This window comes from Schistocerca serialis, chromosome 6 (genome assembly GCF_023864345.2).
Source record: "Schistocerca serialis cubense isolate TAMUIC-IGC-003099 chromosome 6, iqSchSeri2.2, whole genome shotgun sequence".
In the NCBI taxonomy this organism is placed as follows: Eukaryota; Metazoa; Arthropoda; class Insecta; order Orthoptera; family Acrididae; genus Schistocerca; species Schistocerca serialis.
In genome coordinates this window covers 256,300,216-256,323,835 of record NC_064643.1, presented here as the reverse complement: position 1 = coordinate 256,323,835, position 23,620 = coordinate 256,300,216, and the positions used below count along the sequence as shown (strand labels likewise).

The 23,620-nt window shown below is 39.4% G+C and overlaps 1 protein-coding gene across 5 annotated transcripts in view; it reads left to right on the top strand.

Annotated features, from left to right (window-relative positions):
- LOC126484554 (cytosolic carboxypeptidase 1-like) overlaps positions 1 to 23,620 on the top strand; it is a 514,320-nt gene that overhangs the window by 145,582 nt on the left and 345,118 nt on the right. For all 5 annotated transcript variants that reach the window (XM_050108112.1, XM_050108113.1, XM_050108111.1 and 2 more), the window contains exons 6-10: positions 1,933 to 2,064; positions 2,194 to 2,325; positions 2,411 to 2,554; positions 3,125 to 3,343; positions 17,315 to 17,486. In XM_050108112.1, the coding sequence (XP_049964069.1) occupies positions 1,933 to 2,064; positions 2,194 to 2,325; positions 2,411 to 2,554; positions 3,125 to 3,343; positions 17,315 to 17,486 (799 nt within the window). The remainder of the gene's footprint in view (positions 1 to 1,932; positions 2,065 to 2,193; positions 2,326 to 2,410; positions 2,555 to 3,124; positions 3,344 to 17,314; positions 17,487 to 23,620) is intronic.

Genomic DNA, 23,620 nt, shown 5'->3' with positions numbered 1-23,620 from the left:
AGATCAGGCAAATTTGGAGGCCAAGACACCAACATGAATGTACTATTGTCCTTCTCAAACCAATGTAGCATGATTATGTCTTTGTAATATGGGCAGTTATCCTCCTGGACGATTCCACTGCTTTTGGGGAAACATCAAGCATGAAGCGATGCTGGTGGTCCTAAGTAATGTTTGCATAGTCCTTGTCCACAGCTGTCATCGTGCATTCAAGCAGTACCGCAGTTCCCATGGAATCCCGTTGAATATCCCTTATAACATATTACTGCCCCATGGCCTGTGATGATGGCATATCTGGACACGAACTGGTGTAACAAGAAATTTGATTCTTCCAAGCAAGTGACATGTTTCCATTGGTCCACAGTCAGTCATTAGTGGTACAGTGAGTCTGAGTGGGAGTGTGTCTGGGAGGAAAGAATATTAAAGGGTACAGAGGGAGGAAGTGAAAGAAAATTTTAAAAAAATTCAGGTCAGTACAATGTTGTTAACAGAATATAAAAATGCCGATGAGTGACACTTAGGAATAAAAGCTAAACATTGTAGGAAAAAGAGAAAATACTGTTTAGAAGTGACAAATAAGTAGGTGGGAAAGATATTTAACTTAAGTAGAGGGAAACATTGATATCATTAAAGTTGAACTGTTACTTCAGTTAACCTTTTATAATGAGATGTTTGACAGTTGTGTCAAAAAGTTAAGTATAATCTGTAAAGAGAAAAAACGGAATGAGAAAAAAACTGGTTACTGTAAATGAACACGAAGATTTACCTACAAACCAAAATTGCACTGCCTACATGGGACAGGAATATTCCTTACTTTAAATAGAGAAGTAATTTCAAGGTAAAGAAAGTAGTGCACTACATGCAGAATGAGACGAGAGTTTTCTTAAAGCAAAATGTAAACTCCTAAAGAATTTTAAAACATAATGCCACATGGCCGGCCCTCGGACTTGCTTCTGCATGGTACAATCCTTGGTTACCTGCAAACAGTCCCATGGTGTAGGCTTGGTAGCTTTGAATGTACTGCAAAGTGCCAGTTCATGGATTTTTCAGTAGTTCAGATGTATAGAAAATATTTGTTGTAGGCTAGCGTAAGAAACCACTCTACAGCTGGACCAGTATCAGGCCTTTAATTTTAGAAAATTTAATGCCTCTGAAACAAATGTCTGAAGAGCTTTCAAATGATGCAGGGGTTGTTATTAACTGGCAAATTATATCAGAGACTTGGAGCAGTTGACCTGTATGCCTGATGTTTGGCGGTAGGCATTCCGCTCTCGGTAGTGAAGGGGGCCTACTATTTATTCTGGTTGAGGAACATACACATTGCATAGTGAATAAATGAAAGAATTTTCTCTCCACAGATGGGCACTTTAGTGAGCAGAATTATCTTTATTGCATAGTCATCTGAAGCAAGAGAAGTGGCCAATTCAACCAGAAACAGAATGTTCTAGGGGTGGTGGTGGTGGTGGTGGTGGTGGTGTAATGATGATGGATGGGTGCACAGAACAAAAAATAAAAGAAAAGCTTGATCAGGTAACTTGGACTATCTGTGGAGGCATGTATTGTTTCAGTCAAGAATTGACTGTGAAAGAGAGCAGCTGATCATGTAACGAAGTGGCCTCGAACATACACTATACTACAGCTTGTAGAAGGTGATTTTTATAGGTGCAGAATATAATTTTGTATTTGATAAATGTGCAATTTGTAATCTCTTCTATTTTATCTGTTATAAACTTTTTATGTAGACAATGTTTACGTATTTAAAACCTTGAACAGTAGTTATCAAAATTTAATTTTTGACCTCTGATTTCTGTTTTCCTAAGTCATGAAATCATCTTATTTCTGTTGTTATGTAACCAAATGTGAGTGCATAGTGATTTTTTTTTTTTTTTTTTTTTTTTTTTTTTTTTTTTTTTTTTTTTTTTTTTTTTTTAACAGATCCAAAGTTTTCCTTGAAGGCAAGGCTGTTAGGAGCTGTCAAGACATTCCATTATTTATTAAGAATGCATCATAATAACACAAGATTAATTTTTCCACTCCTTTTGATTATAAAAGCTCTCTCTAGAAACAGTAAGTATTGTTTTGTGTATTTATTGAACTGTTCAAGTTTCTTGCTCCTAATTGGAAGTAATTTATATACTTACAGAAATAATTTTGGAATATGTTATTATTTATTTACGTTCTCAACTTCATTTTCAGCTTACACCACAACAGTATTACTCAAAGATGGCATTGTTCCTACAGTGGAGAAAACCCTTGTGACAATGGGTTTTTCCCCATCACCAAAACTGAAGCTATGTCTTAGTGTGCTTCATCATCTTAGTAAAAACAGTATGTTTGTAACCTGTGTTATTTAGCTGATTATCTACCCTCACCCTTTTTTCCTTTCAAGATATAACAGTTTCTCTGTTTTCAGAATCTTGTTGTTCCCGCATTGTGAAAACTGGTTTGATACCATTATTGTTGCGCCTGGTTGAGAGATGGGAACGTTACGATGGAAAAATGAGAATCAGGATATGTAACCATATCTTGGTTATCTTGCAAAATATTTGCCTATCTAGTGAGTATTAATGTTTAGATTTCAGACACCATAACCCCATGTTTCTTGCAAATGAATATTGATAAAACGTGGTCCATATTATTCTTCTTGTTAAACTGACATTAACAGTTAGTTAAAACATTAGCATAATCTGCAAAACTTCTTATAACTCTTTTTTAATTTAACACAAGTAGGAATGTCAGAAATTTGTAATATCTGAAAGATGATAACAGTCTACCGTGTGAAGTAGTTATATATTATTGAGTAATGTTTGGAAATCAGGCACTGTATTGGTTTCCACTGCTTTGACAACTATCTACTGGTATTTTAAAAATTTAAATTTGTACTTCTTGTACTAACTGTAACAGGCGCCCTACTTATTATAAACCATTTGACTCATAAATGACTTTTGCATTCTTCTTTAACTTTAGTTTTAAGAACATATTTTTTTGAATTTAAATATGTTTAGCATGTCAATAAAATATTTATCCATGACAAAAAATATTGTGAAACTGAGAGATTCATAAATTTTGCAGATTTAAATTGTTACACTGCAGAGTTAGCCTCATTGTATACAAATTTCTGTTGCAGAATTGGGCAGAAAGACTGTGATTGGGAACAATGGATTGCAAATTATGTACAAATTCTGTATTACATGTCCAGAAGAAAAGTGCTATGATCCACTTCTTACTCGTGTTTGCAATGTTATTAATCTATGTCTAGCAAAGAAAAATCTTCCAGTTGATTCTCACTCAAGCCCAGCAGTTTTCAGATTGCCATATGCGAAAGAAAATACGTCAGAAGCAAATGGTACTCAATAAACCAAGTTTGTACCATCACACAGTATAATGTAATTAATTATATGAATGTACTAATTATATGACTGTACTAATTATATTAATGTAGTAGTTATATGAATGTACTAATCTATATAGTTCCAGAGACCTTTTCAAGTCCCAAGCATCTATTATGTATATATGCAGACTAAAATACAAATTAAAATTTGTGCTGAGGCACAAACCTGGGTGGTCCTGCTAACTAGGCAGATGTGCTAACCACTATGCCACCCAGGCACAATGGCTTTTCACTACTGCACAGGCTGCCCTAGCATTCCTCTCTCCAGAGGAACACCAAGAGGGCCGAGGCGTGAATGGGAATTTGTATTGAGGAGGAGGTATGCTAGGGTAATCAATGCAGTTGTACAAAGTAACTGTGGCAGGGTGGCATAATGGTTAGCACATTTGCGTAGTGAGCAGGAGAACTGGGTTCGAATACCGGCAGTACTGCAAATTTTCATTTTTCATTTCAGTCTGTATATATACATCATAGAAAATATTAATATTGAGGCATAAGTTTGTCCTATTATCTATACCGACTGATAACTTGACGTATCAGATTTGCTGTTTAATGTGATTTTGATGAGCATAAAAATACTGTAGTAAAATAAGAACATTATTAAGGCAGAACTAGCAAAATGGACAGATAGTTAATAGCAGACTGATAGCTTATTATTGATACAGTTTCTAACCAATTATTTCTAACCATTAATAATGTGTATTTTGACTGTTTTCATATCCCTGGTAATCTGTTGGATCTAGGCTTCACACCATGATAAAAATCAACAGAAATAAAAATACAAGTTTAGAACCTAGTTACACTATGTTTTGTCCAGTTTGTCCACTTCTGACCCTGAGGGGTCAGCAACAGAAGCTAAAGAGAAACAAATACTGCCATACCTCAAAAAAGAAGCAGTGAAACAGGATCAAATTATGCTGAACCTCAGACCTATGACAGGAAAGATGCAGTTTTGTTTTTGTGTATCCATAGCTTCGGAAGTTGCTTTTTCAGTATCTGGTGTGAAGGCTTGGTGCTTGTGTTTTTCAAATTACTTTTTTTTTGGGGGGGGGGGGGGGGGTTGTTTATAGTTGTAGCTTTTTAGCTCTCAGTTCATTTCAACCTTTTCTAGTTTATGTTTATCAGCTTTTTATGTGTTTTTCTCAATTACTCTTTATTGGAAATACAAAGTCAGGGAACTGATTAAGTGAACTGGCAGCAGCTGGTGCTTTGCAGACTTTTGACAGTTTTTGATTTGCAGACAGTGAAGGCAAGTGATCATGAGAATGTAATATAGATAAGATGAAGGAATACAATTTGGCACAGTTAAGAGTCTCATACACAGTGCCAGTAACTTCTTTGTTAAATGAAAGAGACGTATGAGAAGTTACACGTTTTAAGTATCATAATTCATAACAGATAAGGGGAAATGTAACTACCACAGACGTTTGTTTGAATTCCCATATCACCATTTTACATTGATGTTTCCTAACTACCCCGGGACCGAGCGAGGTGGCGCAGTGGTTAGCACACTGGACTCGCATTCGGGAGGACGACGGTTCAATCCCATCTCCAGCCATCCTGATTTAGGTTTTCTGTGATTTCCCTAAATCGTTTCAGGCAAATGCCGGGATGGTTCCTTTGAAAGGGCACGGCCGATTTCCTTCCCAATCCTTCCCTAACCCGAGCTTGCGCTCCGTCTCTAACGACCTCGTTGTCGACGGGACATTAAATACTAACCACCACCACCACCATCCTAACTACCCCACAGGCTAGAGCTTGCAGAATTTATATTCACCACAGATAATTTGTGCAAAATAGCCAGAAACAGACACAGAATTGTGTATTTTTGTAAGCATACTTTTTGTTTTGTTTTGCATAGTTTCAGTTACTACTTAAAATTGTTCATTAATATATTTCAGTTGTGTACCCTAAATTTACATTACTGTTGGAATAAAATGTCTTGACATTACTTAGTTCAGATATTGGAAAGTCAACATGTTGAATTAATAGAAATTTGTGCTAAAAAATTAAAATTATGGCTAATATGGTTGTAAGTGGCCTTCAGTAGGTGTAAGTTAAAAAAAATTAAAGTGCTAGATGCATCAGCATTTAGGAAAAGTTGCTAAATGTACATCTCTGCAGAATCTAAAGAATAAGAAAATTGGCTACAGGAAAGAGAGAGAATGCTGGCAGGTATGCAAAAGGTTAATCGGCCTGTAGTTTCTAGTTCATAACAGACACAGGAACAAGGTCTATTCATTTGCTACAATGTTAGGTGTCCGCCTTCTTAGTTTACCTCCTGTTGGAGTAGTATTATGAATGTGTGTCCCTCTACCTGAAATCTACACCACCTTCGTAGACATTTTGCTTTAGCACACTGCTCTGTATTTAATAATAAATAGCAATAATAATAATAATAATAATAATAATAATAATAATAATAATAATAATAATAATAATAATAATAATAAACTTACACATGGAATAACTTATCTGAAACCTAAAGATCAAGCAGACACAGCAAACCCAGCTAAATATCGCCCCATAACATGCCTACCGACAATATACAAAATATTAACTTCAGTCATTACACAGAAATTAATGACACATACAACACAGAACAAAATTATAAATGAAGAGCAAAAAGGCTGTTGCAAAGGAGCACGAGGATGTAAAGAACAACTGATAATAGATGCAGAGGTGACATATCAAGCTAAAACTAAACAAAGGTCACTACACTACGCATACATTGATCACCAAAAAGCTTTTGATAGTGCACCCAACTCATGGTTACTACAACTATTGGAAATGTACAAAGTAGATCCTAAATTGATACAGTTCCTAAACATAGTAATGAAAAATTGGAAAACCACACTTAATATCCAAACAAATTCATATAATATCACATCACAGCCAATACAGATTAAGCATGGAATATAACAAGGAGACTCATTAAGTCCTTTCTGGTTGTGCCTTGCTCTGAACCCACTATCCAACATGCTAAATAATACAAATTATGGATACAATATTACTGGAACATACCCACACAAAATCACACATTTGCTATACATGGATGATCTAAAACTATTGGCAGCAACAAATCAACAACTCAACCAATTACTAAAGATAACAGAAGTATTCAGCAATGATATAAATATGGCTTTTGGAACAGACAAATGTAAGAAAAATAGCATAGTCAAGGGAAAACACACTAAACAAGATGATTACATATTGGATAACCACAGCGACTGCATAGAAGCGATGGAAAAAACAGATGCCTATAAATATCTAGGATACAGACAAAAAATAGGAATAGATAATACAAATATTAAAGAAGAACTAAAAGAAAAATATAGACAAAGACTAACAAAAATACTCAAAACAGAATTGACAGCATGAAACAAGACAAAAGCTATAAATACTTATGCTATACCAATATTGACCTACTCATTTGGAGTAGTGAAATGGAGTAACACAGACCTAGAAGCACTCAATACACTTACACAATCACAATGCCACAAATATAGAATACATCACATACATTCAGCAACAGAAAGATTCGCATTAAGCAGAAAGGAAGGAGGAAGGGGATTTATCGACATAAAAAACCTACATTATGGACAGGTAGACAATTTAAGAAAATTCTTTATAGAACGAGCAGAAACTAGCAAAATACACAAAGCAATCACTCATATAAATACATCGGCTACACCACTGCAATTTCATAACCACTTCTACAACCCTCTAGATCACATAACATCAACAGATACGAAGAAAGTAAATTGGAAAAAGAAAACACTACATGGCAAGCACCCGTATCATCTAACACAGCCACACATCAATCAAGATGCATCCAACAAATGGCTAAGAAAAGGCAATATATACAGTGAGACGGAAGGATTCATGATTGCAATACAGGATCAAACAATAAACACCAGATATTACAGCAAGCATATTATTAAAGATCCCAATACCACAACAGATAAATGCAGACTTTGCAAACAACAAATAGAAACAGTAGATCACGTCACAAGCGGATGTACAATACTAGAAAATACAGAATACCCCAGAAGACATGACAATGTAGCAAAAATAATACATCAACAGCTTGCCTTACAACATAAACTTATAAAACAACACGTTCCCACATACAAGTATGCACCACAAAATGTACTGGAGAATGATGAATACAAATTATACTGGAACAGAACCATTATAACAGATAAAACACCACCACATAACCTGACATCATACTCACCAATAAAAAGAAGAAATTAACACAACTAATCGAAATATCGATACCCAATACAACAAATATACAGAAGAAAACAGGAGAAAAAATTCAAAAATACATCCAACTGGCTGAGGAAGTCAAGGACATGTGGCATCAGGATAAAGTTGACGTTATACCAATTATACTATCAACTACAGGAGTCATACCACACAATATCCATCAGTACATCAACGCAATACAGCTACAGCCAAACGTATGTATACAACTACAGAAATCTGTAATTATTGATACATATTCAATTACCCAAAAGTTCCTAAATGCAATGTAACATATACCGTACAGTTAAAAGGAAGTCACACTTGATCGAGGTCCGCGTCACTTTTCATTTTTAACCAGACATAATGTCTGAGACAGGAAAGATGATGATAATAATAATAATAATAATAATAATAATAATAATATATCTAAAAACAAAGATGATGTGACTTACCAAACGAAAGCGCTGGCAGGTCGATAGACACACCAACAAACACAAACATACACACAAAATTCAAACTTTCGCAACCCACGGTTGCTTCGCCAGGAAAGAGGGAAGGAGAGGGAAAGATGAAAGGATGTGGGTTTTAAGGGAGAGGGTAAGGAGTCATTCCAATCCCGGGAGCGGAAAGACTTACCTTAGGGGGAAAAAAGGACAGGTATACACTCGTGCACACACACATACCCATCCGCACATATGCAGGCACAAGCAGACATTTGTAAAGGCCAAGGTAAGTCTTTCCGCTCCCCGGATTGGAATGACTCCTTACCCTCTCCCTTAAAACCCACATCCTTTCGTCTTTCCCTCTCCTTCCCTCTTTCCTGACGAAGCAACCATTGGTTGCGAAAGCTTGAATTTTGTGTGTATGTTTGTGTGTCTATCGACGTGCCAGCGCTTTCGTTTGGTAAGTCATATAATCTTTGTTTTTAGATATATTTTTCCCATGTGGAATGTTTCCTCTATTATATTCATATACACTCCTGGAAATTGAAATAAGAACACCGTGAATTCATTGTCCCAGGAAGGGGAAACTTTATTGACACATTCCTGGGGTCAGATACATGACATGATCACACCGACAGAACCACAGGCACATAAACACAGGCAACAGAGCATGCACAATGTCGGCACTAGTACAGTGTATATCCACCTTTCGCAGCAATGCAGGCTGCTATTATCCCATGGAGACGATCGTAGAGATGCTGGATGTAGTCCTGTGGAACGGCTTGCCATGCCATTTCCACCTGGCGCCTCGGTTGGACCAGCGTTCGTGCTGGACGTGCAGACCGCGTGAGACGACGCTTCATCCAGTCCCAAACATGCTCAATGGGGGACAGATCGGGAGAGCTTGCTGGCCAGGGTAGTTGACTTACACCTTCTAGAGCACGTTGGGTGGCACGGGATACATGCGGACGTGCATTGTCCTGTTGGAACAGCAAGTTCCCTTGCCGGTCTAGGAATGGTAGAACGATGGGTTCGATGACGGTTTGGATGTACCGTGCACTATTCAGTGTCCCCTCGACGATCACCAGTGGTGTACGGCCAGTGTAGGAGATCGCTCCCCACACCATGATGCCGGGTGTTGGCCCTGTGTGCCTCGTTCGTATGCAGTCCTGATTGTGGCGCTCACCTGCACGGCGCCAAACACGCATACGACCATCATTGGCACCAAGGCAGAAGCGACTCTCATCGCTGAAGACGAAACGTCTCCATTCGTCCCTCCATTCACGCCTGTCGCGACACCACTGGAGGCGGGCTGCACGATGTTGGGGCGTGAGCGGAAGACGGCCTAACGGTGTGCGGGACCGTAGCCCAGCTTCATGGAGACGGTTGCGAATGGTCCTCGCCGATACCCCAGGAGCAACAGTGTCCCTAATTTGCTGGGAAGTGGCGGTGCGGTCCCCTACGGCACTGCGTAGGATCCTACGGTCTTGGCGTGCATCCGTGCGTCGCTGCGGTCCGGTCCCAGGTCGACGGGCACGTGCACCTTCCGCCGACCACTGGCGACAACATCCATGTACTGTGGAGACCTCACGCCCCACGTGTTGAGCAATTCGGCGGTACGTCCACCCGGCCTCTCGCATGCCCACTATACGCCCTCGCTCAAAGTCCGTCAACTGCACATACGGTTCACGTCCACGCTGTCGCGGCATGCTACCAGTGTTAAAGACTGCGATGGAGCTCCGTATGCCACGGCAAACTGGCTGACACTGACGGCGGCGGTGCACAAATGCTGCGCAGCTAGCGCCATTCGACGGCCAACACGGCGGTTCCTGGTGTGTCCGCTGTGCCGTGCGTGTGATCATTGCTTGTACAGCCCTCTTGCAGTGTCCGGAGCAAGTATGGTGGGTCTGACACACCGGTGTCAATGTGTTCTTTTTTCCATTTCCAGGAGTGTACTTTAATTTGAACCCAACAATCACGTTTGTTATTGTCACTGTTGCATTTTGAAATCTTTTCTGTCGTCTTATTTTCTCTTTCTGTTTTTGCCAGTAGGTTCACTTTGTATTCACCTTCTCCTTTTTACCGTAATCTACTATACAATTTTATCCCGCCTATATATACTCAATAATACGTAACACACTTCCAAACCATAACCAAAAAAATTTTTTTTTCCGCTTTCAACACTACCGCCGCTATAAAATCCACCGTTTCTAGTTCACCAACAGTTCCTTTCACCTATTAAGCAACCATTTCGGCTAGTTCTAATAACTTTCGCTTTATTTCCATTTCAGTTTTTTCACTCATCATTGATCGTTTTTAGCCGCTTCCCACAGGTTTTAACGTCATTATTTCTTCGTCAGACAATTGTTAGCATCATTCTCATAATCTCCCATCACAAAACCACTCCTTTTAATACATTTACACATAGTTTTTTCGAAATTTTCCCGCATTTCTCCACCCTTTAACGTGTTTTGGCGGCAACACAACCACCTAACCTTTATGCATATCATTTTCTACCAACCCAAGTCCACCACAGGATCAACACAGCCCAGCTTTAACCAACACTTTTTCGCCTTTTTTCACACCAGATCTGCAGTTGCTTTCTAGTTCATCCTTATCTCTCCCCATATATATATTTTTTTCATTTTCATTTCAGTCTCATGTTACACTTTCCACCTTCTAATACCATGTCACCCTCACAACACCCCCACAACGACCCCATTAAGTTTTATTTACATTCCCACAAACATACACACAAAATTCAAGCTTTCGCAACAAACTGTTGCCTCATCAGGAAAGAGGGAAGGAGAGGGAAAGATGAAAGGATGTGGGTTTTAAGGGAGAGAGTAAGGAGTCATTCCAATCCCGGAAGCGGAAAGACTTACCTTAGGGGGAAAAAAGGACAGGTATACACTCGCGCGCACACGCACGCACACACACACACACACACACACACACACACACACACACACACACACACACATCCATCCGCACATATACAGACACAAGCAGACATATTTAAAGACAAAGAGTTTGGGCAGAGATGTCAGTCGAGGTGGAAGTGCAGAGGCAAAGATGTTGTTGAATGACAGGTGAGGTATGAGTGGCGGCAACTTGAAATTAGCGGAGATTGAGGCCTGGTGGATAACGGGAAGAGAGGATATATTGAAGAGCAAGTTCCCATCTCCGGGGTTCGGATAGGTTGGTGTTAGTGGGAAGTATCCAGATAACCCAGACGGTGTAACACTGTGCCAAGATGTGCTGGCCGTGCACCATCTACATCTACATCTACATCTATACTCCGCGAGCCACCTTACGGTGTGTGGCGGAGGGTACTTATTGTACCACTATCTGATCCCCCCTTCCCTGTTCCATTCACGAATTGTGCGTGGGAAGAACAACTGCTTGTAAGTCTCCGTATTTGCTCTAATTTCTCGGATCTTTTCGTTGTGATCATTACGCGAGATATATGTGGGCGGTAGTAATATGTTGCCCATCTCTTCCCGGAATGTGCTCTCTCGTAATTTCGATAATAAACCTCTCCGTATTGCGTAACGCCTTTCTTGAAGTGTCCGCCACTGGAGCTTGTTCAGCATCTCCGTAACGCTCTCGCGCTGACTAAATGTCCCCATGACGAATCGCGCTGCTTTTCGCTGGATCATGTCTATCTCTTCTATTAATCCAACCTGGTAAGGGTCCCATACTGATGAGCAATACTCAAGAATTGGACGAACAAGCGTTTTGTAAGCTACTTCTTTCGTCGATGAGTCACATTTTCTTAGAATTCTTCCTATGAATCTCAACCTGGCGCCTGCTTTTCCCACTATTTGTTTTATGTGATCATTCCACTTCAGATCGCTCCGGATAGTAACTCCTAAGTATTTTACGGTCGTTACCGCTTCCAATGATTTACCACCTATGGCATAATCGTACTGGAATGGATTTCTGCCCCTATGTATGCGCATTATATTACATTTATCTACGTTTAGGGAAAGCTGCCAGCTGTCGCACCATGCATTAATCCTCTTCAGGTCCTCCTGGAGTACGTACGAGTCTTCTGATGTTGCTACTTTCTGTAGACAACCGTGTCATCTGCAAATAGCCTCACGGAGCTACCGATGTTGTCAACTAAGTCATTTATGTATATTGTAAACAATAAAGGTCCTATCACGCTTCCCTGCGGTACTCCCCGAAATTACCTCTACATCTGCAGATTTTGAACCGTTAAGAATGACATGTTGTGTTCTTTCTTCTAGGAAATCCTGAATCCAATCACAAACCTGGTCCGATATTCCGTAAGCTCGTATTTTTTTCACTAAACGTAAGTGCGGAACCGTATCAAATGCCTTCCTGAAGTCCAGGAATACGGCATCAATCTGGTCGCCAGTGTCTACGGCACTGTGAATTTCTTGGGCAAATAGGGCGAGCTGAGTTTCACATGATCTCTGTTTGCGGAATCCATGTTGGTTATGATGAAGGAGATTTGTATTATCTAAGAACGTCATAATACGAGAACACAAAACATGTTCCATTATTCTACAACAGATTGACGTAAGCGAAATAGGCCTATAATTATTCGCATCTGATTTATGACCCTTCTTGAAAATGGGAACGACCTGCGCTTTCTTCCAGTCGCTAGGTACTTTACGTTCTTCCAGCGATCTACGATAAATTGCTGATAGAAAGGGGGCAAGTTCTTTAGCATAATCACTGTAGAATCTTAAGGGTATCTCGTCTGGTCCGGATGCTTTTCCGCTACTAAGTGATAGCAGTTGTTTTTCAATTCCGATATCATTTATTTCAATATTTTCCATTTTGGCGTCCGTGCGACGGCTGAAGTCAGGGACCGTGTTACGATTTTCCGCAGTGAAACAGTTTCGGAACACTGAATTCAGTATTTCTGCCTTTCTTCAGTCGTCCTCTGTTTCGGTGCCATCGTGGTCAACGAGTGACTGAATAGGGGATTTAGATCCGCTTACCGATTTTACATATGACCAAAACTTTTTAGGGTTCTTGTTTAGATTGTTTGCCAATGTTTTATGTTCGAATTCGTTGAATGCTTCTCTCATTGCTCTCTTTACGCTCTTTTTCGCTTCGTTCAGCTTTTCCTTATCAGCTATGATTCGACTACTCTTAAACCTATGATGAAGCTTTCTTTGTTTCCGTAGTACCTTTCGTACATGATTGTTATACCACGGTGGATCTTTCCCCTCGCTTTGGACCTTAGTCGGTACAAACTTATCTAAGGCGTACTGGACGATGTTTCTGAATTTTTTCCATTTTTGTTCCACATCCTCTTCCTCAGAAATGAACGTTTGATGGTGGTCACTCAGATATTCTGCGATTTGTGCCCTATCACTCTTGTTAAGCAAATATATTTTCCTTCCTTTCTTGGCATTTCTTATTACACTTGTAGTCATTGATGCAACCACTGACTTATGATCACTGATACCCTCTTCTACATTCACGGAGTCGAAAAGTTCCGGTCTATTTGTTGCTATGAGGTCTAAAACGTTAGCTTCACGAGTTGGTTCTCTATCTATCTGCTCGAAGTAATTCTCGGACAAGGCAGTCAGGATAATGTCACAAGAGTCTCTGTCCCTGGCTCCAGTTCTGATTGTGTGACTATCCCATTCTATACCTGGTAGATTGAAGTCTCCCCCTATTACAATAGTATGATCACGAAACTTCTTCACGACGTTCTGCAGGTTCTCTCTGAGGCGCTCAACTACTACGGTTGCTGATGCAGGTGGTCTATAGAAGCATCCGACTATCATATCTGACCCACCTTTGATACTTAACTTACCCCAGATTATTTCACATTCGCATTCGCTAATAACTTCACTGGATATTATTGAATTCTTTACTGCTATAAATACTCCTCCACCATTGGCGTTTATCCTATTCTTGCGGTATATATTCCATTCTGTGTCTAGGATTTCGTTACTGTTCACTTCCGGTTTTAACCAACTTTCCGTTCCTAATACTATATGCGCACTATTTCCTTCAATAAGAGATACTAATTCAGGAACCTTGCCCTGGATACTCCTGCAGTTTACCAATATTACGTTAACTTTTCCTGTTTTTGGTCTCTGAGGACGGACGTTCTTTATCAATGATGATAATGTCCTCTCTGGTAAGCCGTCAGGTATTTTATCGTTTCGCCCAAGGGGGGGTCCCTCTAACCTAAAAAACCCCCGTGTGCACGCCACACGTACTCTGCTACCCTAGTAGCTGCTTCCGGTGTGTAGTGCACGCCTGACCTGTCTAGGGGGGCCCTACAGTTCTCCACCCAATAACGGAGGTCGATGAATTTGCAACCATTATAGTCGCAGTCGTCTGAGCCTCTGGTTTAGACCCTCCACACGGCTCCAAACCAGAGGACCGCGATCGACTCTGGGCACTATGCTGCAGATATTAAGCTCAGCTTGCACTCCGCGTGCGATGCTGGTTGTCTTCACCAAATCAGCCAGCCGCCGGAAGGAACCAAGGATGGCCTCAGAACCCAAGCGGCAGGCGTCATTCGTTCCGACATGTGCTACTATCTGCAGCCGGTCACACCCAGTGCATTCAATAGCTGCCGGAAGGGCCTCCTCCACATTACGGACGAGACCCCCCGGCAAGCACACCGAGTGCACACTGGCATTCTTCCCCGACCTACCCGCTATTTTCCTGAGGGGCTCCATAACCCGCCTAACGTTGGAGCTCCCTATAACTAATAGGCCCGCCCTCTGTGACTGTCGGGACCTTGCCACAGGGTGATCAATCTCCGCCACAGGGTGATCCTCATTACCAACAGTTTTCAAAACTCTTTGTCTTTAAATGTGTCTGCTTGTGTCTGTATATGTGTGGATGGATATGTGTGTGTGTGCGAGTGTATACCCGTCCTTTTTTCCCCCTAAGGCAAGTCTTTCCACTCCCGGGATTGGAATGACTCCTTACCCTCTCCCTTAAAACCCACATCCTTTCATCTTTCCCTCTCCTTCCCTCTTTCCTGACGAAGCAACCGTGGGTTGCGAAAGCTTGAATTTTGTGTGTATGTTTGTGTGTCTATCGACGTGCCAGCGCTTTCGTTTGGTAAGTCATATAATCTTTGTTTTTAGATATATTTTTCCCATGTGGAATGTTTCCCTCTATTATATCCATAATATTAATAATAATAATAATAAATACAGAAAGAAAACTTTGTTTCCAGTAACTCGACACCCACTCTTATGCTCATTACTACCACATTCTCATAGAGAATCATGCCAACTTAGTGACTAGACTGAAGGCTTTCTAATAAATAGAACAGAGTATCTCATTTTGAACACAGAGAAATCCCCACTCGTGAAAGTGCTTAGAGATACAATCGAAGGGATTGCTACAGGACCATTACTGTTCACCACATAATATATAAATAACCTATTGGGTAACTGTTAAATCCCTATGAGGTTGTCCATGAATGATTAGAGAAGTTTCAATCCTAAAAAATTGTAGCAAAATGGAGGAAGACGTGCAGAAGATTGACAAACAGTGCAAGGAATGGCAGTTAACCCTCATCATAAACAAATGTAACCATTGCACATAAACAGGTAAAAATACTTGCTACTTTCTGACTAAGCAATGTAAATTGCTTGAAAAGGTCACATCCATTAACACAATAGAAGATAGATGGGTAGCTTTGAGAAATAAAATAATGAAGGCAGCATAGGGTCCAGCAGGTAGAAAGATAAGCAGTAATCCTTGTATAACAGAAGATATTTAATTTAATTGCTGAAAGAAGAATATATAAAAATGTATCAGATAAAGCACACAAAAGGAAATACAGACATTTAAAATCGAACTTGACAGGAAGGGCAAAATGGTAAGGTGAGGTAGATCATAAATGCAAAGCTGAAAAAGCATTCATAATTATGGTAAATGTAAATGTTGCATACAGGAAAATTAAAAATAAAATAAAGAAGTAGATGAGATGAGACATATGATATTATGAGTGGACACAATGGTTCCAAAATACTACCAAAAATTATTTATATAGAAGTGGAAATACTAGTGGAAGCCAGACTTGGGGAAGATCAGGTTGAGTTCCAAAGAAATGCTGGAATATGTGAAGAGTTACTGAACCTGTGACTAATCTTACAAGATAGATTGAAGAAAGAAAAACCTATGTTTATAAAATTTGTAGATTTGGAGAAATCTGTAAACAGTTTGGGCTGGAAGTAACTGTTTAGAATTATGAAGGCACAAGGACTAAATTACAGGAAGCAAAAAGTTATCTACAACTTCTACAGAAATCAGTTTGCAGTTATAAATACTAAAGGACTTGAAAGGGAAGCAGTAGTTGAGAGGGTACTGACTCAGAGTTGTTCCCTATCCCAGATGATGTTCAATTTGTACACTGAATGAGCAGTAAAGGCAACCAGGAGAAATTTGGAAAGGGAAGTAATGTTCAGGGAGAAAAGATAAAATCTTTGAGGTTTACCTACAACATTTTAATTTGATCAGAGATGGCAAATGATGGGGAAGAACAAATGAATGGCTTGTATAGTGTCTTGAGAAGAGATTGTAAGATAAACATCAACAATTTAGGCATCAAAATACTGATGATGGCCAAAGTAGAGAGAGTATAAAATACAGACTGGCTGCAACAAAGAAATTACTTCTGTAAAAGAGAGATATTTAAACATCAGATATAAATTTAAGTATTACGTATGAAACCTTTTTCTGAGAGTATTCGTCTGGAGTGTAGCCTTATACGGGAGTTAAATATGGGTGATGAACAGGAGACATAAGGAGAAAATATAAACTTTTGAAATGAGACGCCAGAGAATGATATTGAAAATAGATGGATAGATCTGATAACAAGTTCTGATTCAAACTTGCATAAATTGACCAATCAGTTGGTAGGACACATTCTAAGGCCTCAAAACAGTCACCTCAGTTATGCAGGAAAATGCGATAAGGACTTGGGAGGAGGTTGTAAAGGGAAACAAAGGTTTAAATACAGTAAGCAAATACAAATGGATAATGATGCAGCAGGTACAAAAAGACTTGTCAGAAAATTGTGTGGTGAGCTGCATCCCACCTGGACTGAAGAAAACAGCAACATTTTGTCCTCTTGCTCTGCAGTTCATTTCCTTTATTACTGGCCTTTAAATTAGGAATGCAACTGTTTAGTGCCCATGTAGTAATTGATAACTGCTGTAGAATCTTGGTTGTCTGTTGCTTCAGATATGTGTTGTTTCAGGTGGATCATCTCGTGAAACAAGCCCTGACTCTGAAGATGAAAGCACTGAGGAGTTTCCGGAGGATGATGATGATGGTGTGACCCAGGAAGAGAATTTGAAGGAACTGCCAGAAAACAAAAGTTCTGATTATGTTCCTCGATCAGCATTGCGTGAAGCAGATGATTTGAAGCAGTAAGTGTACAACCCTTCGAAGTTTGTATGCTATTAGATTTTTTGCTCATATTATTATGATATGTACTGCTTACTATTGGAATCAAAACCAGTGCTTTTAAAATATTGAGATTGGTCAGTATCATCTATTTTAATCCAAATTTGGCAAACTTTATTGCAAGGAACTATTGTTTTAATCTATTTTTCCTAGCAAATCTTACAACTTTTTCTCTAGTCTCCTTCTTCTTCGTCTTCTTCTTTTAAATATTAATGTGTACCTACAATGTGGCTGCTTTCAAGTAGAAGTAATGCCATGCTAACTGATTATCAGCTATGTAAGGCAGTGACATAGTTCAACGATTAATTTAGAACACCATAATCTCAGAAACTGCTATAGGGATTTTGATACAGTTTTGACTGACAGATACACTGATTCACAAGGAAGATTTTTATATATTATTCATAAATATTTCATCCAAATTGTCTGATGATGGAAAATTAAAGCTACCATGTGAAAACAATAAGATTACCACCTAGTGAACTGTCGCCGCAACTCGAGAGAGAGCAGCAGTGACTTGAAAGAGCAGCAGGCATGACCAGACTTGGATCTGATATGGTGATCTAGCAGTAGAGCATGTTGTTTTAGGATCAAATCTTGGCTGGATCACTTTTTTCACTCTGCCTTTTAACCTAACATTCACGTCTACATTTACATCTACATAGCAACCCCCGCAATCCACAGTATGGCATGTAGTGGAATGTACCCCATACCACTTCCAGTCATTTCCCTTCCTGTTCCACTCACAAACAGAGCTAAGGAAGAGGACTGTCTCCATCTGAACTCTCATCTCTTCAGTCCATGAAGCATCTCTGTAACACTGGCATGTTGTTCGAACCTACTGAAACCTGCGCCACCTAGGATGGCGCTTCTGCGCATAGAGGCAGAGTGGAAAGGAAGCATGGGGGGATGAGAACTGCATACGCGCGGCAGCAGAGAGCGGGCAAACGAAGTCCACGTTGCTGAAATGCGTTGCTGTGGATGATAGTCAGGCTCGTTTGCCTAAGTTACATTGTATTATACGTTCAAATCTATGAGGGGAATAATAAATATTAAAACCAATTTTGGTAAATCGTCAGGAGAGAAATATTAATTCACATCTTGACGACGACATGTCCACTGCTCCACACAGGTACTCTGCGTGGTGTCGGGAGGCGACAACAGCTGACACAGCTTTGTGAAGATGTGAAGTACAATTTTTCTCAAAACGACATTGAAACTGATTGCAATAATTACCATTTATTGTGATTTGAACTGCATTATAAGTAAAAATTTAATACACAACAAAATTAACTTCACACACAAACCGAAATTATTATATTTGCTTGACAACTACTTCTCCTCAATAGAATTTTTAAAAATATGTAAGGGGTGTGTGTGTTTGATGATAGGTGTAATCACCGCGTGTAAAAAAGAATTAGTGGTAGAAAAGACTATCATAAAAATGGTCAGTCATTGTTAATGGGCATTATGAGTGTAAACTAATACGTTCGATATTACAGTGAGAGACAAGCAAACAATTAACCATCATCTGTGAATAACTCCAGGGAATCTGACCGATAACATCAAAAACCATTGATATCTCGACAAGTAGCAGTTACTGTCATTTTAGGGCCTTATCCAGTTCTTTCCTTGAAAATGACAGAGGTTTACAACATGGTGGGAGAAGCTTAACTTCTCCTTGGGCAATATGTTGAACATTATAGTGTGCATAATTGAAAGGATACAAAGTCCCAATCAAAAAGGCTAGGGAGTTCTCATGATTATGCATGCAACTGATATGTTGACAAACATAGCTTTTAAACCACGAGTCTTTAAAACTAAGAAATATTGTTACTTTGTTCCAAAGTCTACATCAGGGGTTCCCAAACTGGGGGGTGCGCCCCCTGGGGGGGGGGGGGGGGCGTGATGATGTTGCAAGGGGGGCGCGGGTGGAGTTAGCGGTATAAACCTAATATTTCTTTTTAATATCGACATTTTAATAAAAATGAATGTGCAGGTATTAATGATAGATTATGGTGCTAAATGCAATCGTTTGGTGTCCCACTTCCCGCAATCCTATCTCAATAACCTATCCTAGAACGTACAGCTTTTGAAGATCACGTTTAGAATGTCACACACAGAAACTCTCAAAATTACGAAGGCGATATGCGTTAATTCTAATATATCAGATTTGTAAACAACTTACTTCTGACAACTGGAAAACAAAAAAGTCAGGTATTAACTATTCCGTACATTTGTACACATGAACTGAACGTAATCATGTTATAACTTTTAGCGGTAGTAGGCTATGTTCATCAGAGTAATAATCACTTATACTGCGGAACTGCAAAAATGCTGTTTTATTACCCTGTCAACCCGCGGATCCCCATGTGATGCGATTACAGTGACTTTAATATACTGTATACGCTTCAAATGAACTGGCGGGTTCGTAATTTGGACGCCAGGGTCATGCCCTTTGTCACCAGAAAAATGTGCATGACGTGAATGCGAAACTAGTACAAGTGTTCGTTCTGAGCAGAGTACTTCATACCGTTCTGGAAACATTGTCGTGACTGCTAACAATGAAACATAACCCAGCTAGCTAGGGAATGAAATCCATTAGTGAGGCTATTTTTTTTCGAACGGTCAGTACTACAGCTCTTTAATTCGGATTACTTATCTGACAAAACAGTTATTTTTCTTCTGCCTTTTTGAAATACGGCATAATTTCTTTTGAAATTACTGCACGTTCTTTGCTGCAACAATGGCTTCGTTTGGTACGAGTACAGAGATAACTGCTTGGCACTGTGCACAGTTTCCAGTGATGTGTGAGTTGTATCTATGAAATTTCTCCCAGCAAGAGGCCTGCTCGGCCACCAGGTCGCAGACAGACAGTGCACCGACTACCTGTGCTGCGGCTAGGCTTCCCCGTTCTTCGCCCCACTCCTCATAGGCAGTCATCTGAGGTGCCGACAGACGACAGTAGCTTTCCTTTATTTCAGTTTGTTGCTTGCAGTTGTTAACACATCTGATGTATTGGATTTTGCTGAAATCGCGTTGAATCTTTCACAGTTGTGCCTCAGTAAAATCTGTGTTAGTGCAAAATTATACTGTTAACTTCTTGTTTTCTTTTTACTTTGCCATGACTGTCATGAAAAAACGTAAATATGATTATGATTATATCAAATACGGTTTTGCTTCTATACAAAAAAATTGTGTTGACCAGCCGCAATGTTTTATTTGCCATGAGGTATTGAGCAATGATTCCATCAGACCTTCTCGTCTGGAACGCCATTTGTGGGAAAAGCATGGTGCATTGAAAGAGAAGCCGAAGGAATTTTTTGCTGCAAAATGTGATAATTGGATACTGCTGGATCCTTCGCTCAGACATCAGAAAAGGTACTGGAAGCCTCATATGAGTTATCGCTACTTATTTCAAAGACAAAGATAAGTCATATTATCGGAGAGACACTAGTCAAACTCTGTTTGTCGAAAGCTGCTGATATTGTTCTTGGGTCAGAAAGCAAACAAAAGCTTTCACAGATACCGCTTTCTGACAATACTGTGAAACGTCGGATTGATGATATGGCCGAAGACATACAAAATCAATTAGTTATGGCAGTCAAACAATCGCAGTTTTTCGCAATACAGTTAAGACGAGAGTACTGATGTTACGAACTGTTGCCAACTGCTAGCTTTCGTTCGCTATATAGAAAATGAAGCAATTAAAGAAGAGTTGCTGTTTTCTACAGAGTTAAAGACAACTTCAAAAGCAATTCATATAATGGCAGCCGTCTCTGAATTCTTTTGTAAAAATGAGTTATCATGGCAGAAACTGATAGGCGTATGCATAGACGGCGCCCCATCAATGCATGGATGTCGATCAGGATTCGTGCAGATGGTCAGAAAAAAAACCTAGTGTTACTGCTATCCACTGTATAATACACCGTCAAGCATTGGCAGCTAAGGCACTTCCAAAGGAACTCAATGATGTCTTGAAACTGTGCATCAAAATCGTGAATCGTATTAAAAAGAGTGCGTTAAATTCCAGGTTATTTATGGCTCTTTGTGAAGACTTGGGAGCAGAGTATAAAACACTTTTATTTCATACAGAAGTACGCTGGCTCTCAAAAGGAAATATGCTAGGAAGATTATTTGAACTTCGAGACGAAGTGATCCAGTTTTTGGAAAATAACCAATAAACTGAATTGTATGTGGAATTTAGCAAGCCCAGCGTTCATGTTGCATTGGCTTATCTGTCAGATATTTTCGAGTCTTTAAACACATTGAATTTGAAATTACAAGGTGGAGAATCAAACATATTTTTTCATCAGGATGCCATCAAAGCGTTTACTGGTAAGTTCCAACTATGGAAACGTAAAATTTTAGCCTGCAATTATTCCTGCTTTCCCAGATTGTTTGGAATCCTGGAAGAAGCCCGATTTCAAAACGATTTTAAGGATACTAATACTAGGAGTAAAATATCGAACCATTTGCAGCACCACATTGATGAATTCGAACGATGGTTCCCTAACAGTTGTGATGATAAAATTTATTATAGGTTAGCGACGGATCCATTTCACGTTGACGTGGATGTGTTACCAGACAGACTACAAGAGGATGTCTTAGAAATTAAAAATGATTCTGCAGCGAAGTATGACTTTGAGAAGATGGATAAGCCTTTATTTTGGGTTAAATATCTCACGGTGTATCCCAGCACAGCAGAACAAGCACTGAAACTGTATTTACTATTTTCAAGCACTTATTTGTGCGAAAGAGCATTTTCAGCAGTAGTGGCGATAAAAAATAAGCTTAGAAGCAAACTCAGTATTGCCAATGATTTACGTTGCGCAGTTACTACTATTCAGCGAAGAATTCAAAATCTTGTAAAAAATATGCAAGCTCATCCTTCACATTGATTTATTTTTTTCTTGCCATATGTTTGTGGAAATAATATTTTAATAATAAATACGTCACATTATAAGAGAACTTATTATTTTCCTCCTAACTATCCTTACATGTAGGTAATACTGTAAAATTAAAAAAAATCTATTTCTAAGAAACAATATGAAATAAACATAGTGAATCTGATTTAAATATAAATACTGCGTGTGATCCTTATGGATTCTGATGTTACGTGTGGTATGTTATTCCAACTAATAATAGTATTTCTTCTGGGTGAAGACACAGCGAAAGTTTATCCTAGATATGGAAAGCGAAGAGTAGTCCTAAAATCATATACTTGTGAAGAAATGGTGTGCAACAAGGGAATGTAATCAAGGTAAAGAAGTTGTTTTATTCATATTTTTTAAAGTTCTGTGTAGTCTGCAAAATTATTTCGTAAAACGTATTTTTTATTTTTTGTCTGGTTCTGTGAACTGGACCTTTGTCGCCGTTTGGTAACTGTCGTCGTTGACATAAATGCCAACCTATGCGCAATGACAATGGGGAGCGCTATAGGCGTACAAATCAGTGATGTTCGTCAACACCATGACTGAGCGACTATTTTTGATAATGAGTTAAAGTGATAAGCTACACTCAACTTAAAATAATGGCCCGCATCCACTAATCTGAAAGGGTTGCAAATATATTTCCTTGTTTACCAAGGACTTTCTTTACTTTAGGAGTGACTTATAATCACTAGACTAGACTAATGACGTAATAACTGTGACTCGATACATTAACAGCCCACCATGTTACATGACGTCACCATCACAAATTTTTCAATAGTTTCTTGATAATTAATAAAAATCTCTCTATTTTTAGGGGGGGGGGGGGGGGGTGTGCCTGGAAGTTTTCTTTTCGGCAGAAGGGGGGCATGACAAACAAAAGTTTGGGAACCTCTGGTCTACATTGTAATACCAACGTCACTTCTATTTGAGTCTGTTTCTGAGCAATCTGATTTTAAATTTACGATAATATGTTCAAGGCTTATATCCATCATCACTTTCCTGTCAATTTCTTCTTTCTGAAGCTTTTCAGCATGCCACACAGACAGTGCCCACACTACCGGTGGGATGTTGTTTGTTGCCTCATTGTCTTCTGCCTCATGCACAAGCAATTCACTGTATGTTATCTTGAATGTTTTGTTTTTTCTCCCACATAGCCTTAAAAT